This window comes from Enhydra lutris, unplaced genomic scaffold, assembly GCF_002288905.1.
Source record: "Enhydra lutris kenyoni isolate GAN:26980312 unplaced genomic scaffold, ASM228890v2 scaffoldscaffold31, whole genome shotgun sequence".
NCBI lineage: Eukaryota > Metazoa > Chordata > Mammalia > Carnivora > Mustelidae > Enhydra > Enhydra lutris.
Genome location: NW_019154115.1, coordinates 19,976,964 through 19,992,277, shown reverse-complemented (window position 1 = coordinate 19,992,277; position 15,314 = coordinate 19,976,964). Strand labels below are relative to the sequence as shown.

Genomic DNA, 15,314 nt, shown 5'->3' with positions numbered 1-15,314 from the left:
GAGTTTTGGTATAAAACCAAAGAAGAATATACACAATTGTCTGAAAAGGCTATAAAATGTATGAAACAGTCTTCCCTTTTCCAAATATTATCTGTGAAGGGCCAGGTTTTCTTCATAGGCTTCAATCAAAACAACATATTGCAACAGATTGAATACAGAAATAGATATGAGAATCCAACCATGTTCTATTAAGAGATTTGCAAACTTGTAAACCAACGCAACTCTTTTCATTAAATTTTTTTTTGTTTGGGAAAATAAAAAATTTTTTTTTAAATATGTTATTTATGTTACATTGGCAGATTTATTGTTGTTATTTTGGATTTTATTTATTTGACAAAGAAAGAGTATAAGCAGGGGAGCAGGGGAGGGAGAAGCAGGCTCCCTGATGAGCGGGGATCCCAATGGGGGACTGGATCCCAGGACCCTGGGATCATGACCTGAGCTTAAGGCTGACACTTAACCAACTGAGCCACCCAGGTGCCCCATTGTTGTTGTTTTTAAGTAAATTAAATATTTTTTAAAGTTTCTCAGTTTTAGTTTCTAATATAGTATATATTGATAGATATAACCTATGGAAATAATGCTTATTAGGGTTCTCTGTAGTTGTTATATTTGTAAGTCTGAGAACTGCTGAAGAAACATTTTAATATTTTTTATGACAATGAAGGTGATGACAAAGTGTAGTTTTATCTTAGCATATACAAAACTCTTTTTATACTATATCCTAATACTAATCCATTTCATGAAGAGCTCATGAGCTGGTGTTCAATGCTGCTTCTGTACTTCATGGGGCAACATTAGATAGCTCAAGGCCAACTGTGTAATTTAATACAGGGTCATGGGGCCAACTCTGGTCTAACCGATGAAGGAGTGTTGACTTAAATTACTTGGATGAATATAACATCGATGAATACAGTGTGTTTTCATTTTAATTCAGGCTGTACAGGAATTGGAAAGTTTAAGTGCACTTTGTTTCTGATCTCAAAGGATGGGTATATTTTTGGAGATTTATATCTGGGAGATATTGTCCGTCCATCACTCTCAAGGATCTAGTGTAGCAATGCCATAGCTGAACTGTGGATTCCATAGCTGCTTGCCAAAATACGTGCTGAAGACCATGAAGAATTGACTGGAAGTCCCAATGTCTTAGCTCTGAGAGTCCCAATGTCTTAGCTCTGAGAACAAAGTCTATTGTGTCTTTGAGTTGACAACTCAAAAATGAGGAAGTAGAAAGATGTCAGTCTGCTTGGAAGCACAGTAAGAATGTGATTTCAGAGATAACATTCTTGGCTGTGGTCCTCTACCCTGCCCCTGTTCACAAAGGGAGGTGACATCTGGTTCTTATCTTTCCAAAGAAGGGAGGGGGGTTAAGGAGCTGCTGTCTCATGAATATTTGGGATAGGGTCAGTTGTACACAAAAGGAAGTTTTCCTTTCTTTAAGGCCTCCATGGCAGTCCAGAGCAGCAGAAAAGTGTTGTTTTTTCATAATACTCACAACAGCAGAATCCATAGCTTTACGGAAGGGAGTATCTTGGAACCCATTAATGGTGTTTGCTCCAAGGATAATTTGCTGAAGTAATGCACAGAGGGGGAAAAAATGAAGCTGAACTATATAGATTCTTTTTAGCCCTGAAATCAATTGGCAATAAGATAAAATATTACATGGAGAAAAGAGAAGATCCCACCTCAATAATTCCTTATTTTTATTTTAAAAGAGGATGAGAAGTGAGAGAGGAAACTCATCGCTGGGGGTTTAATTGGCTGGCAGTGCTTCATGTACCTGCTCACGGCCTCAGAGTCCGAGACTTGGCCCATCTCATTTAATGTCAATATATTTTAAAATGCCACTGAGTTTAAGTGTAGCACCAAATGACACACTGTAATAAAGAAGCACAGGGGTTAAATTAAAAGTGGAGGAAATAACTTGGCCAAAGAAACTGGAAGCAGAATTAGTTCCTAGGTTTTATTTAGACTTCTGATTTTTCTTGAGGAATTAGGATCCTTTGTTGCAGTTCTTTCTTATTTGACGGATAGATTTTGCTTAAAATAGATCCTAGTATTCTATTCCTGCTATGAACCATAGTAGATTATTTTGTTATGTTATTCTATTTCATTGTATTTCATCAATAAAAATGATAAAAATATCTAATATCCAATTAAGAGATTATCCTATATACTCTGGAAAGGATGAGGTTTTTTTTTATCATCTTATGAAATTACAAGGCTGATCCATTCCTTTGAACAGTTAACAGCATCCCACCTCTCCTGTTTGTTAAAAATAGTTAAAACTTTGTTATATCTAGGAATACTACCCCAAATGCGTAACAGCCAATCAAGTTGTATAATTCCTCCTTTCAGAGAGGTTACTCTGCAATGGGTAATTGTCTTAATGTTCATATTATCAAGCTATAGACTTGAAAATACATGATAAATATTTTGTGGTCAAAGGCATTACTGAAAATGTTACTGTGGCCCTTTACGTGATCGTCAGTTTGGAGAAAGCAATTATTCTCGTGTGTGCACAACTGCATAAACAAAGAACCAAATGCATATAACTGCAACAGAGTGCACAGTTATCAGTACTAATCTTTCATTTTTAGGGTTCAAATAAGTTAGTGCAGCCCTAATTGGCTAGCCACATGGTGTAATTATTTCTAGGGCTAATTCTACACCAGAATTGATTGCAAATCTCCTATAGAAAGAGAAAAAGAGGACAAGGCTGTAATTTGCATTAAATGCCTCCCTGAACCTTACATGCCTACCGACTGATTTTGATTAGTGAATCCCTCTCAACTCTGAAAATAAAATTACAATGTTGAATAGATTTGGGGGGGGGACATGTGTTTAGAGAAAAAAAAAAGGGCTTTGCTTTTATCTACTTTCGTTTTCATGAATTGTGTAGGTAAGTCCCTAGTACAGGAGACAAAGTAGCCACATTGTGTCTACCTAAAATCTTCAAGAATTCACAGAAAAAGTGGTGCACACAAGAAAGGTATACCATAATCATTTTTTCAGAGAAAGTTATGGTTTGAGAATTATGTCTGTGGAATAAGTATGAGGTGACAGGTTAATGTTATTTAAACCTAAACTTAATTTAATAGCCACAGGTCTTTTTATAAAACCTAAAGCATAAATTATAGAAACAAATACTATTTCATCAGAGCCCACATATTGTTCTCTTGTGAAAATGTGTAATTGGGCTTTTTAAATGGTCAGTTGAGAAAAATATATATGCTTAGTCTTATCTCTTGGAAGATACATGATTAGCAAGTTTTCTTTAAAATGGGTTATTATGTTGTTAACAAACAAAAATTACTATAATAGGGAAGACTTTCAGATTTATTACGTGTCTATTTAAACCAAGAATATGTATTCTAGAAGAAAATTAGTTTTAATATCAGATCTAAAATAATGCAATTCTAGTTTTTTTCCCCCTATTTATTTATTTATTTATTTGACAGAGACAGACACAGGAAGAGAGGGAACACAAACAGGGGGAATGAGAGAAGGAGGAACATGCACCCCTCTGATCTGGGAGCCCGATGTGGGGCTCAATCCTAGGACCCTGGGATCATGACCTGAACCAAAGCCAGACGCTTAATGACTGAGCCACCCAGATGCCCCTACAATTCTAGTTTTTGACCAGGTTATTTTTTCTACCTAATCTATATCCAGCAAACCTTTTTGGAATCTTAAAACATTTTCATTTAAAATTATTTTTTATTACCCAGTTTAGATTACTGTTATTTTCAAAATTTTACCTCTTTGGACAAAGACACTTTTCTATCAGACTGTTCTGCACGGCTGACTGTACTGGGGTTTTGAAGGGTGACAGGTGGAAGGAAGGAGTTTGTGGAAATTGTGCCTGTGATACCTTGGTGCTGTCAACATTGCAAAGTGGGGGGTCTTGTTCTATTTCTAGCTTTGAATGAAATAGAGAACACGAAACAAAATTTCCCACGTAATAGCAGGTCAGGGCCACAATTAGTTGCAGAAGCAAAAGGCTCCTGCACCTTATTCCAAGGGACTCGAGTCTGTTAATTGTGTCTGCAATTAGCCTCTCTGGTTGTAATCAATTACAAGTGCAATTTCTGAGTGTGAACTAATTTTGTGTGCAAAACTAGTCCCACCAAAACAAAAGCCCAAGTTGGAATGAGATTCAGATCTGTCTTACCTCACTTACATCCTAAGAAGGAACTAATTTCTTCTGTGAGCTATAAAGATACCCAAACTAAAAGGCTCTACGCAGCTCTGACATGTTTTCTTAACTTTTCTGTAAGCACTCTAAATTCTAGGAAAGTTCGCATTACTTTATTACTACTACTATTTTACTAATGTAAAAGATAATTATATATATAGTAATTTTAATGTTGGTTTTTTTCATCTTACTGTTTAAATGTGTTATGTTCTATACTATGCATGAGGACACAAACATGTATACTCATGGACGGACACGATCTAGAATTCTATTACAATAGATCGCTTAATGTGTTGCTCTCCTTTAAAAGCCTTAACAAAGATCCAGTATGTAATATGAAGATTTGATGAGTTTTGCTGTTTGTCAAAACTACCAAGGCAGCTTGGGAAATTTGGTCTCACCAAGGAAATTTTTAGCACACTAGGTAGATTAAAAAGCAAAACAAAATGAAACAAATAAGCAAGCAAACAACCCCACACATTTTGACAGCAGCTCATGTTTCAAAGGAACTTCCGGTGCAGACTTCCAAAATCCCCAATGTCATTTTGGCATACCTATTCTACTACTGTGTTGCAGACAACAGCTTTTAAGTTCCCCAATTCATAAATGTAATTAAATAATTACATTAGTGCTAATTAACATGAAACTGCAGATTATTTAAGCGCAAAAAACACTATTCAACTTCTTAATTATTCTTGTTCACACAGCATTTCCTTTTGCTCAGGCGCCCTAGGTGCAAATAAAGCATCCCATCTGCTCGTAATTAGAACTAAATAATTTCAGAGAATGTAGCTTATCATTTTGACTGCACATTTGATTAAAAACAGTGTACAAGCAATATCCTGGCTTATTGGCGTAACAGCAACAACACACGCAAGCCTGTGTTCTTCTATCATTAAAGAAGATCGAAAACATTATCTGTTATTTCAGGGGGAAAAAATACAACTTTTTAGTTCATTTCATACAGATGAAAGCGAATTACAGCAAATCACCTCTCCACTGAATAGCAGCCCCCACATAATGACTTTATTTGCTTAATCCCCAAATTAAACGCCGTTTCGAGCGAGGGCCCTGTGTTATTACTCTCATCATGTCGAGAACATTTTCCTGCCGAGACCAATTTGAATAAAACAAGGGGCCTTCCTTGAACTCAATCAAGGAGCCATAATGTGGTGGGTAATAGAGGTTGCTGATAGATTTGCAGGCAAAAGTGTTATACCTAATGATGGGATATGGATAATAGTCCTCCTGGAGGTCCTGATGCGATTCCAGTTGGCTGCCAGATGCTAAAAATCAAGAAGAGCATTGATCAGTGACAGGAAGCTGTAGTGGATTCATCTAGTCAAACTTCAGCTGTTTTTCCACTGTACAGTTAAGCCAGGCATAAATTATATTAATTGATTTAATTACATACTTAAAACATCTTCCCCAATTAATTTAATTAGGTGGCTACATGATGCTACTGGCAGGGGAAGATTAGAGGCAGCTCACTTAATTAACAGAATATGAATGAAAAAAAGAGAAAGCAAACATAAATGAAATTGTGAGCACTAATTAAAAGGCTGTCTGCAAACTTAAATACTTTCTGACAAAGTGGTGACAGCAATGTAGACAAGAGAGGATTTTTTTTTTCCAAGCAAATTAAAGTGCCAGAAGGTATATATAGAGAGAAAAGGTAGTGCGGTTAAAACATTGATTTTTCCGACAGAACGGCCATAGTCAAAGTGAAGGGACTTTTTTTCTATAGAAAAAATTGCAGTAGATTTTACAGGTGCAAAAGCCAGATTCCTGATTAGGGCTAAAATATGATGTACAAACACATGTAGGGTTTATGCATCCTACATGGAGAAGAGTGGAAGACCAGAGAGGTCGACGAGGAGGGTAGCTGGAGAGAGAAAGAGAAGATAAAGAGACAACTTATTGCATTCACTCAAGCAAGAAATGTTTAGAAAAAGAGGTCTGCCTTAACAGCTGGCAGCCTTGTGTACCTTGGCTCGAATACGGAAATTCTCCAGGTGTCTCTCACGTGATTCCTTCAGGATCTTCTTCACTCGGGTCTTGTGGCAATGTAAGAGCCACGCAATGGAAATCACACCTGATGCCCACTTCTGCTGGCGATACAAGAGGAATAATTTTCTTGCTCTGAAGCATTTCCATGTGGCTTGGATCTTGTTGGCAGCCTCTGACCTTCCATCTTGGCCCTTGTACCTTTGCCCCGGAAGCTTTAACATCATCTGGATATGAAGTGGGTTCTCTAACAGTGTGAGAAAGTCGTATCTGGTAAGTTTATTCTTCAGCTCAAACTCTGGAAGGAAGGCTACCAAATTGTTCCCTTTTATTTTAACTTCTGGTATTGCATAGTCTCTGAGAAACTTCTCGATGTGTTCCAAGAGAGAAAAAATACTTCCCCAAGATAAATTAAAATGTTCCTTGAATGCTAAGAAGTCTGGGGCTGCCTTGTCTATGACACCATTATAAATAAAAAAGTCATAATCCCATGGTGATTTCACAGTTCTCGAAGGTGTTGTGACTTTCATGATCTGTGAAAGGAAAGTGTCACGAGAGATGAAATAGGATTGCGATCTATTTTAAATGAGTGGTCAAGACAGGCACTATCACATTGTCATTTATTACCTGATGCCGGGAAAATATGTATCCCAGTTTTGACTTACATACATGGCATAATTGGGAAGTCTGGCTAGTATATATCAATATCATGAAACTCATCACCAGAAGAATAGTTTAGAGGTCACTCAAAGCTATTATCTTTTCTATAAAAGTGTTATAAAATCGCTCAAGGAAACTGATCATATAAAAGTTTACTCTGCTATGGTCAGCTGACCCCCATAATCTCTGTGATCTACTTTTTACACATGCATGTACAGAAACATGTCATTGCCTTCTCATTCATTCATAAGTTATTCACCAGTCCTGAAAAATGGTGAAATCTTTCTTTGCAGTCTGTATGATAACTTCAGATATGCTTATCAAAGCTGTGCTATCTATTCCAAGAGGCCATCAGTTTCCAGCATTTCCAGTTCTTCTGCTACCTTCTGTTAATATCCAAGAGTGATTTTTACAAGGAACGTTATATTGTGTGTGATCACCCTTGCCATTCTCTAGGTTTCTCTTGACATATGTTCTTTTATTCTAAAATCTGGTATCTTCTTAGGGGACATACCTGAAGTTGTCCCCGGGTAGAGAGAATCTGAAATCTCATAATGAATAAAACTAAAGAAGCATTGGCTTTTTCATTTTGCTTCTATGATTGAAATTTTAAGACATAGAAACATTTCATTTATTTTTAAATGTCAAGAAGGTTCTCTAAGAATGGGATGATGGGCAGTTTTCTTCCTTGTACTTTTCTGCATGAAAAAGAATGGAATAAGTGTGACTTAAAAATAAAATCAGAAGAGGTTTGGATGACAACAACAATATAGGTCTCACATATCCCTTAAAAAAAAAGAGATGGAAATTGTGTTATGTCTGTGTCAATGTGAAATCACTACATTTCATCATTGAAACTTGTTGCACTAGAAAAATAGACACTCTGCCCCATGGACTAAATATTCCTAATGGCCTGGGGTACGGGGAGGGCATAGATGTTTCACACCCTCCCTTCTCTTCTGTAAGGCAGGTATCAACTTACTGTGCTAATCGCTTCTTGCTTAGGGATTTAAGGAACAGATTGTCTTCAATATGTCAGCATTTACAGATGTATAAGCCTATCCTTAACAAATTGTAGGATTATATTACTCTCTGCATTTTGAAGAGTTTTCAGAGAACTCAAAGAAAAGGACCCAAATAATTAATCAACAACTACTATGCCACAGGACTGTATTGAGTATTACTGTTCGATTGTTCATGCTTTGTCTTTATTAAACAAGTATTAACTGACATTCATTAACAAATTCAAGACAAAAAGCTATCTAAAAGAAAAGTAAGCTGAGAGATGATTTACAATGAAAGGACAGTAAGTAATCACAATTTATTATTATTATTTTAGATAAAGAAAAGAACCTTCAAATTCTTTTTCTTTTGTCAGGCTCCAGGCTGGGGAATAGTTAGACTGTCTTCTCAAGTAAAAATGTGGAAAAGCAAGTGTTAAGTCTAAGAAGGGGAATTTCCTGAATGTTAGAGGCTGACTTTCAACAGCAGTGAGCTTTTTCTTACACTTCAGAATTGTTATAGGCATAGGAATGATGGAAAAAGCCTTCTTGCCAAGACTCTCACCCTTTCTGATCTTCTCAAGGCACCAAGAGAGGATGCAAACTGTCTGGTGGATGAAGACGAGTTCCTTCCTGTGGATGGGCAAGAGAGTTGGAGAAGTAATGCCTCCTGTAGCAGACATCAGGAGCCACAGCTGGTGGAAGATAAGCGGCACGTGTCCCAACAGAAATGGCCCGTGGCTGCATTTCTGCCTCCTTCAAGAATGGAGTCTGATGGTGGCTTCCCATCATCATTATAATTCAGAGAATTAGAAATTGAGAATTGGAATTGAGTAGAATGATCAGACTTCATGAGTGAGGTACAGACACGTACAGTCATCACAGATGGACATGTCTGCCGCTGGCTGGTCCTGCTAGTCACATGTTGGATCCTGTTGACAAGACCCCGAGATTTCACTAAGAAGTGCAGCCCCAGACGGGAGGTCTACCAGGGAACCTGATTTCCTTGGAGCTGTGAAAATCGTTTTGAAATTCCTTATCTTTACACAGACTTCTGTGGAATTGGGGCCAACAATGAAAATGGAGTAAACTTGGGAGAAGATTTTGAAAGGAGAGGGCTCTCAGGTCTCTCTCAGGCAGTGCCTTCCAAAGGCATAGGCTTAGGGCATCCATGTACAGCAGCAAATGACTTTCAGATCTTTGGAAAGAATAGCCCTTCCTGGGGAGTGGGCTTCCAGAGTTTAACCGTGGCCGTTTCAGAACAAAGGGATTATACCTCCCTACCTTCTTGGATGATATTCCGGTAAAGACCTGTTCTCAAAGGAAACACACTCTTGGACATCAACTAGACCACTCAGGCACGGGGAAGCTATGGGTTTGGAGTCAGCTAAAGCATCACTATAGTACATCTGTCACAGAGAATGCCACACTTGGGAGCACTTCGTACTTAGAGCTGGAAAAGACATGTGTCTCAAGAGAAAGCCTTCCCAAATTAAAGCAGTGCATCAGCATTGTGGGATCCATTGAGCAGGTAAAGACAAAGCTGCTTCACAGCCTGCTAGGAAGAAGAGCCCTGATTAAAGGTCATGCCATGCATCAGATTCCGGTTCCTTCTGTTATTCTTCCTTTACTATTTGTCTCCATGAACTTGTCGACAATTAAATAATTGCCTGCCATCTTTCCCTCCTTCTACCTTCCTTCTTTCTAGTCCTTCCTTCTAGTCTTTCCTTCCTGCCTCTCTTCCTCCCTTCCCCCTTTGTTTTTGTTTTTATTTTGTTTTGTTTACAGTATGCTGTCCGCCCAACATGATGTTACCCAATAGCAACACTGTTTTCCTTCTAGCGAGGATGGCTCTCTGTCCTGCCATCCACATTCTCTCCTAGTCCTTCCCAAGACCCTGGCCACACCTTCGCCAGAGCCCAAACCCGTGGCGATGGCCTAATTATTAGCACGCTGCTCTAACTAACCAAATCAACTAGCTGAGGAAAGGCTCTTTATTACTTGCAAAGTGTTACTATTAATAGGTAATTTTGAGAGTTTCTGCAGCCATTATTTAAGAAAAATTCTAAATTTAAAACAAAACAAAACAAACAGGAAGGCAGGGTGATGATTACACACGTCAGTTAAGTCACAAGGATGAGGCAAAAAAGAAGTAGGGCAGGTATTACCTCCCAAACTTCAGAAATTACTGCCCAAAGAGGAACTCTAGGAAAAAGGGGTGCGTATTTCTAAGCGGATTGTCTTTATGAGAAATGTTCCTTTCACACATGTGAATAGCATGCGGATATAGGATTAAACCATAGCTGAGCGTCCCTAAAATAAGATATTACCAAGATCTCCTCAAGGTAAATGATCAAGTATTTGGGATAATCCAACATGGATGTCATTTTTAGGGAAGGATTTACCTAGAAAGACTAAATTGCTTTTCTTTGTTTAAAGATTTTATTTATTTATTTGACAGATCACAAGTAGGCAGAGAGGCAGGCAGAGAGAGAGGAGGAAGCAGGCTCCCCGCTGAGCAGAGAGCCCGATGTGGGGCTCAATCCCAGGACCCTGGGATCATGACCTGAGCCGAAGGGAGAGGCTTTAACCCACTGAGCCACCCAGGCACCCCAAGACTAAATTGCTTTTGAATGCATAAGCTAACGTTCCCTTTCTTGGACACTCATACATATCCGTTAGTAATTAGCTTTGGCAATTCTGTTGTGTGAACACAAATAAATTCCTCCAGCCATTCTGGCTCTAAGTGAGCGCTTAGATTCAGAGTAGGAGTGAACTGACCCTCAGAGATCGAACGTGCTTTAGTCCCTGAAAAACCAGAGATGCCACTTGTCTGGCCTGCTCTTTAATATTTGTCAAGAGTCTGAAATGTGTTTAGTTTTGTACAGAGCAGACATAATTACCTCAGAGGGCTAGCATTATTTGAAAGATATAAACAAAATTCAGAGAGAGTAGCTGACCTAATCAGGATTTAGGGATTCAGCAGAATTAGAATATTGAATTTTAGAGCATGACGGGTCTGGAAGGTCACAGGCCTTGCCTTTTTTTTTTTTTTTTCCCCTCTGTTTTTCTTTTTTAAACTATTTTAAATTATTTATTTGATGGAGAAAGATAGGGAGAGAGCACAAGTAGCAGAGCGGCAGGCAGAGGCAGAGGGAAAAGCAGGCTCTCCGCTGAGCAGGGAGCCTGATGCAGGGATCAGTGCTAGGATGCTGGGATCATGACCTGAGCCAAAGGCAGATGCCCAACCAGCTGAGCCACCCAGGCACCCCTGGCCTTGCCTTTTTACTGAACAAGCTATTATGGACTCAGGAAAATGAGCCTTGGCCCTGAGGTCTGACTAACTGGGGTTTAAGTCCAAGCCCTACCACGGTCTGCTCCATACTCTTGGGCCAGTTAACATCTGCTATGGGTTGAATGTTTTGTGACCCCACAACATCCATACATTGAAGCCCCAGTCCCCAATGTGATGGTATTTGGAGATGGGGCCCTTGAGAAGTAATTAGGTCACAAGGGTGGAAGGCTTCTTGACGAGATTAGTGCCCTTAGAAGAAGAGACACATGAGAGATGATCTCTCTACCATGTGAAGATACAGCGAGAAGGCAGCTGCTTGCAAACCAGGAAGAGGGCCCTACCAGAACCCAACCATGCTAGCATCCTGATCTTGCACTTACAGCCTCCAGAACTATGAGAAATAAATGTTTGCTGTTAAAGCCACAGCCTATGGTATTTTGCTATGGCAGTCCCAGCTAAGACAACATCCTCTACACTTAAATGTTTCTCATCTCTAACAATGAGAAGAGTTGCTGTGAAGATCATAACATGCATAAAGAACCTTTCACAGTGACTCACCTCCGGTCCGTGTGGTTATCACCATAGATAGGAAACTCAGACTCAGAGAGGTACAGTGATTTGCCCATGATCACACAGCTAGTTGCCCTTCCCCTCCCCCATACCATCCATACCGACAGCCCTAACTGTCCAGAACTCCCCATATGGCCCCGTACCAAGCTGTGCTCTCCTCCTTCAATCTTCCTTTTACCACTTCCTACATCAGAGCCAACCTGGCCCTGACCTGCTATTTCCTTCTTATTTGGAAAACAGTCTGTTAAACTTACCCTGTGAATATGCTAATGAACCATGGCATGGTGGGAAAGGGATGGATTTGAAGTGAGAAGACCTAGGATCTAGGCTGTTACCACCTTACTACATGGCCTTGGGAAGTCACTTCTCACAAATCTGTTGGGGTATTAGTTTCCAGGAGGGGGTCATTCAGGGGGCTTCTGATTTTGATACCCAATGTCTCTCTGACAAAGTGTCACCCCTTATGAAATGCTATGTGTTATTTAATGAACTCCTGGAGTTAGCAGAGCCAGCACATCGAAGGCAAACATCTCCAATAGCATCACCTCGTGTACCATGAAAAAGACCTGGGGATTTTCCCCTCCTCTTCTCTTTTTTAAATAGGAAGCTTTTCTAGAAACTTACACACCATAGTAAAGGAATAGCTGTTTATACCAACTACATGTGAAGGTGGTCATGGGGAGAGAACCCCAGAGAGTGATATTCCAGTAGTCAGGGTCTGCAGATCAACAAAACAGTTCTCAGTTCCTAGGACCTAGACACTGCATTTAAGCCATAAGTGTCAATTAAAAGTGAGAGAGTCCCTAAGCTTTATAAAGAGGATAAAAGGCAAAGATAGAGAACTCACTGAACAGAGACATATATAAAGGAAGAGAATTGTGTGTAAAGGCCACTCAGTTCAACAGCAATTTTCTAGGGCTAATTTCTGCAATTGTTTGAAAGGTATCTTTATTCAAATGAGTCTTCCTCAATTCTGAAACACTTTCTGAGGAGGGGAAAAAAAAATCCTACCCCTCGATGTATTCCTTTGGAACAAAAACACACATTGGATCAAATTCTGGTTGAAGATCAAACAGAACAAATCAGGAAGATTTTTAAGAGAGATGAAATATGTTTTCAGCCAAATGTGATATTTCCTTTTCTAGAGACTTATTTTATTGCTGCATTGATTTCATCTTTTCTGCTCCCTTTTTAATATTTTCAAAAAGAAAGAATGCGACATAGGGAAGGACAACCACTTGGAGCAATTAGGACTGATGGGTGGAAACTGCCTGGGATGTGTACAGAGAACCTGGCAGGTGGGGAGTGAAAACAGCCCAGATTCCTAGATTTCTGAGAAAAGGCACATCATCGTTTTTCCCCGTGTGGTAAAGCAAGAAGAGTGAGCCTCCAAAAGGACCTCTATTATGACCAAAGTAAAGCTTGACCTTGTGCTTTTCCTGAGGAAAATGTGTGTGTGTTTAACAAGTCTGTTGATCCCACATGGCTAAGGGATACTTGCAAAATTCTTACAACACCCCACCTTGTCACCTCCTTTAAACCTGCATATGGATGCTGCTTTATTTTCATTCGTAGCACTTATCACTGCTTGGCCATTATATTAAATATCTTCCTTTCTCCCTAGAATGTGGGTCCCAAGAGGGCAAAGACTTGTTTTGTTCACTGCTACATCCCCAAGGTCTAACACACTGCCTGGCACATGGTTAAAGGTCAGTGAGGATTAGTTGAATGAATGTATGAATGAAACTGATAGCTACTTGGGCTGGGTTTATAGCACAAAAGTCTTCTATGATCATACAAGTTATTTGCAAACTCATAGCCTGAGTTTTGAAGCACTAACAGACTACTGAAAATGTCCATACCCTTGACGAAGGAATTCTACTGCTAAGAAGTAGCTTAAATACAAAGATTTATGTACAAATATGGAAGATGTTCATGGCAGTTTTATTTATAACAGAAAATGATTTAATTATTAATAATTAGAATAGTTAATAATCTGACATTTAGGATTTAATGTCAAACCGTAGGATAATAACTAAGAAAATTAGGGTATATCTTTAAGACATATTATTATGTTCTATGAAATGTTCTATGAAGACTTTTAAAGTCATATATATAAAGGCTTATGATAAATTGTTAGGAGACAAGTGATGGGTCACAGTTGAATATATTGGAGGATATCAACAGAGGGCCATGCCAAAGTTTAAATAATGCCAAAGGGATATGATATTATGGGATTTTGTGTGTGTGTGTGTGTGTGTGTGTGTGTGTGTGTGTGTGTGTATTTAGGCATTTTTTTCTCCTTTCTGAACCTTCCAGATTTTCTATGAAGGATCAGGCCATGGTTTAATGAATGAAAGAGATAAAGTTAAAAAAAAAATTAAGGTAATTTTGTGGCTTACTGGTAACTTAAACTTTTTTCTAAGTTTCACTTTAATATTACTAAGTAAAATTGTTAGTCCCAAGCAATAGAAGTGTATACTTAGGTGCGATGAAGACAGATAAAGACAATTTTATGAGTATTTTTTTCTCAATTACTTCTTACAGGAAAAAAAATTTGTTTTACACATAAAACTGTGTAATTTTCATTCACTTTGAAAGTTTCATGTCAAAAATGCATAGGTGAGGGTAGCAGCTGCTAATGAATTAGAGAAAATGGAAATGGTTTTAAATGATGCCACAGGTTTCTGGTTTTGGATTTTTTTTTCTTTTCTTCCTTTAAGAAGGTAAATTAAATGAGGTTTTGTGAAACAAAGTGAGTCTAAAAGAGGAAAGAACAGCCCTAGAATTCCTTCTGAATCTCATCTTGTATCTTCAGGCTGGAGAACTCCAATTCTTGCCAAAGTACCACCTGCCCTCTCTGTGATCCTTTAGGACAAGACAAAAAAGGAGACTGTGTTGTGCTGGGCACAAAGACCACCAGGGAGGCACTCTCTGCTCTTCAAGAAGTAGGTGGATATGGAAAAATATCTACTCATGTCCTCTGCCCTTTTTTAAATTGGATTAATTGGTTTTTTGATGTTGAGTTGTAGAAGTTCTTTATATATTTCACGTACTAACCCCTTATCGGATAGATTATTCATAAATATCTTCTCCCGTATCAATAGATTGCCTTTTTGTTTTGTTGATGGTTTTCTTTGCTGTGTAAATCTTTTTATTTTTGTGTAGTCTCAATGGTTTAATTTGGTTTTGTTTCCCTTGCCAGAGGAGACGTTTCTAGAAAAATGTTTCCATGGCTGGTGTCAAATTCTGCCTATGTTTTCTTCTCGAAGAAAAGAAATGGTCAACAGACATATGAAACAAAGCTCAACGTCACTAATCATCAAGGAAATGCACATAAAACCTGCAATGACATATCACCTTACACCCACCAGAATGGCTAAAGTTAAAAATAAAAGAAATAACAATTGTTAGGATGTGGAGAAAAAGCAACCCTCTTGCACTGACGGTGGGAATGCAAACTGGTGCGGCCAAGAGGTAAACAGTATGGAATTTCTTCAAAAATTTTAAAAACATAATTACCACATGATCCAGTAATTCCACTACTGGGTATTTACTTAAAGAGAACGAAACCACAATTTGA

At 38.6% G+C, this 15,314-nt stretch overlaps 1 protein-coding gene across 1 annotated transcript in view; it reads right to left on the bottom strand.

Moving 5' to 3' along the window:
* LOC111153125 (IQ motif containing H) overlaps nt 1–15,314 on the bottom strand; it is a 184,957-nt gene that overhangs the window by 91,692 nt on the left and 77,951 nt on the right. The window contains exons 9-10 of the mRNA XM_022511922.1: nt 6,187–6,738; nt 5,418–5,484 (exon numbers count right to left, since the gene is read on the bottom strand). Coding sequence (XP_022367630.1) covers nt 5,418–5,484; nt 6,187–6,738 — 619 coding nt within the window. The remainder of the gene's footprint in view (nt 1–5,417; nt 5,485–6,186; nt 6,739–15,314) is intronic.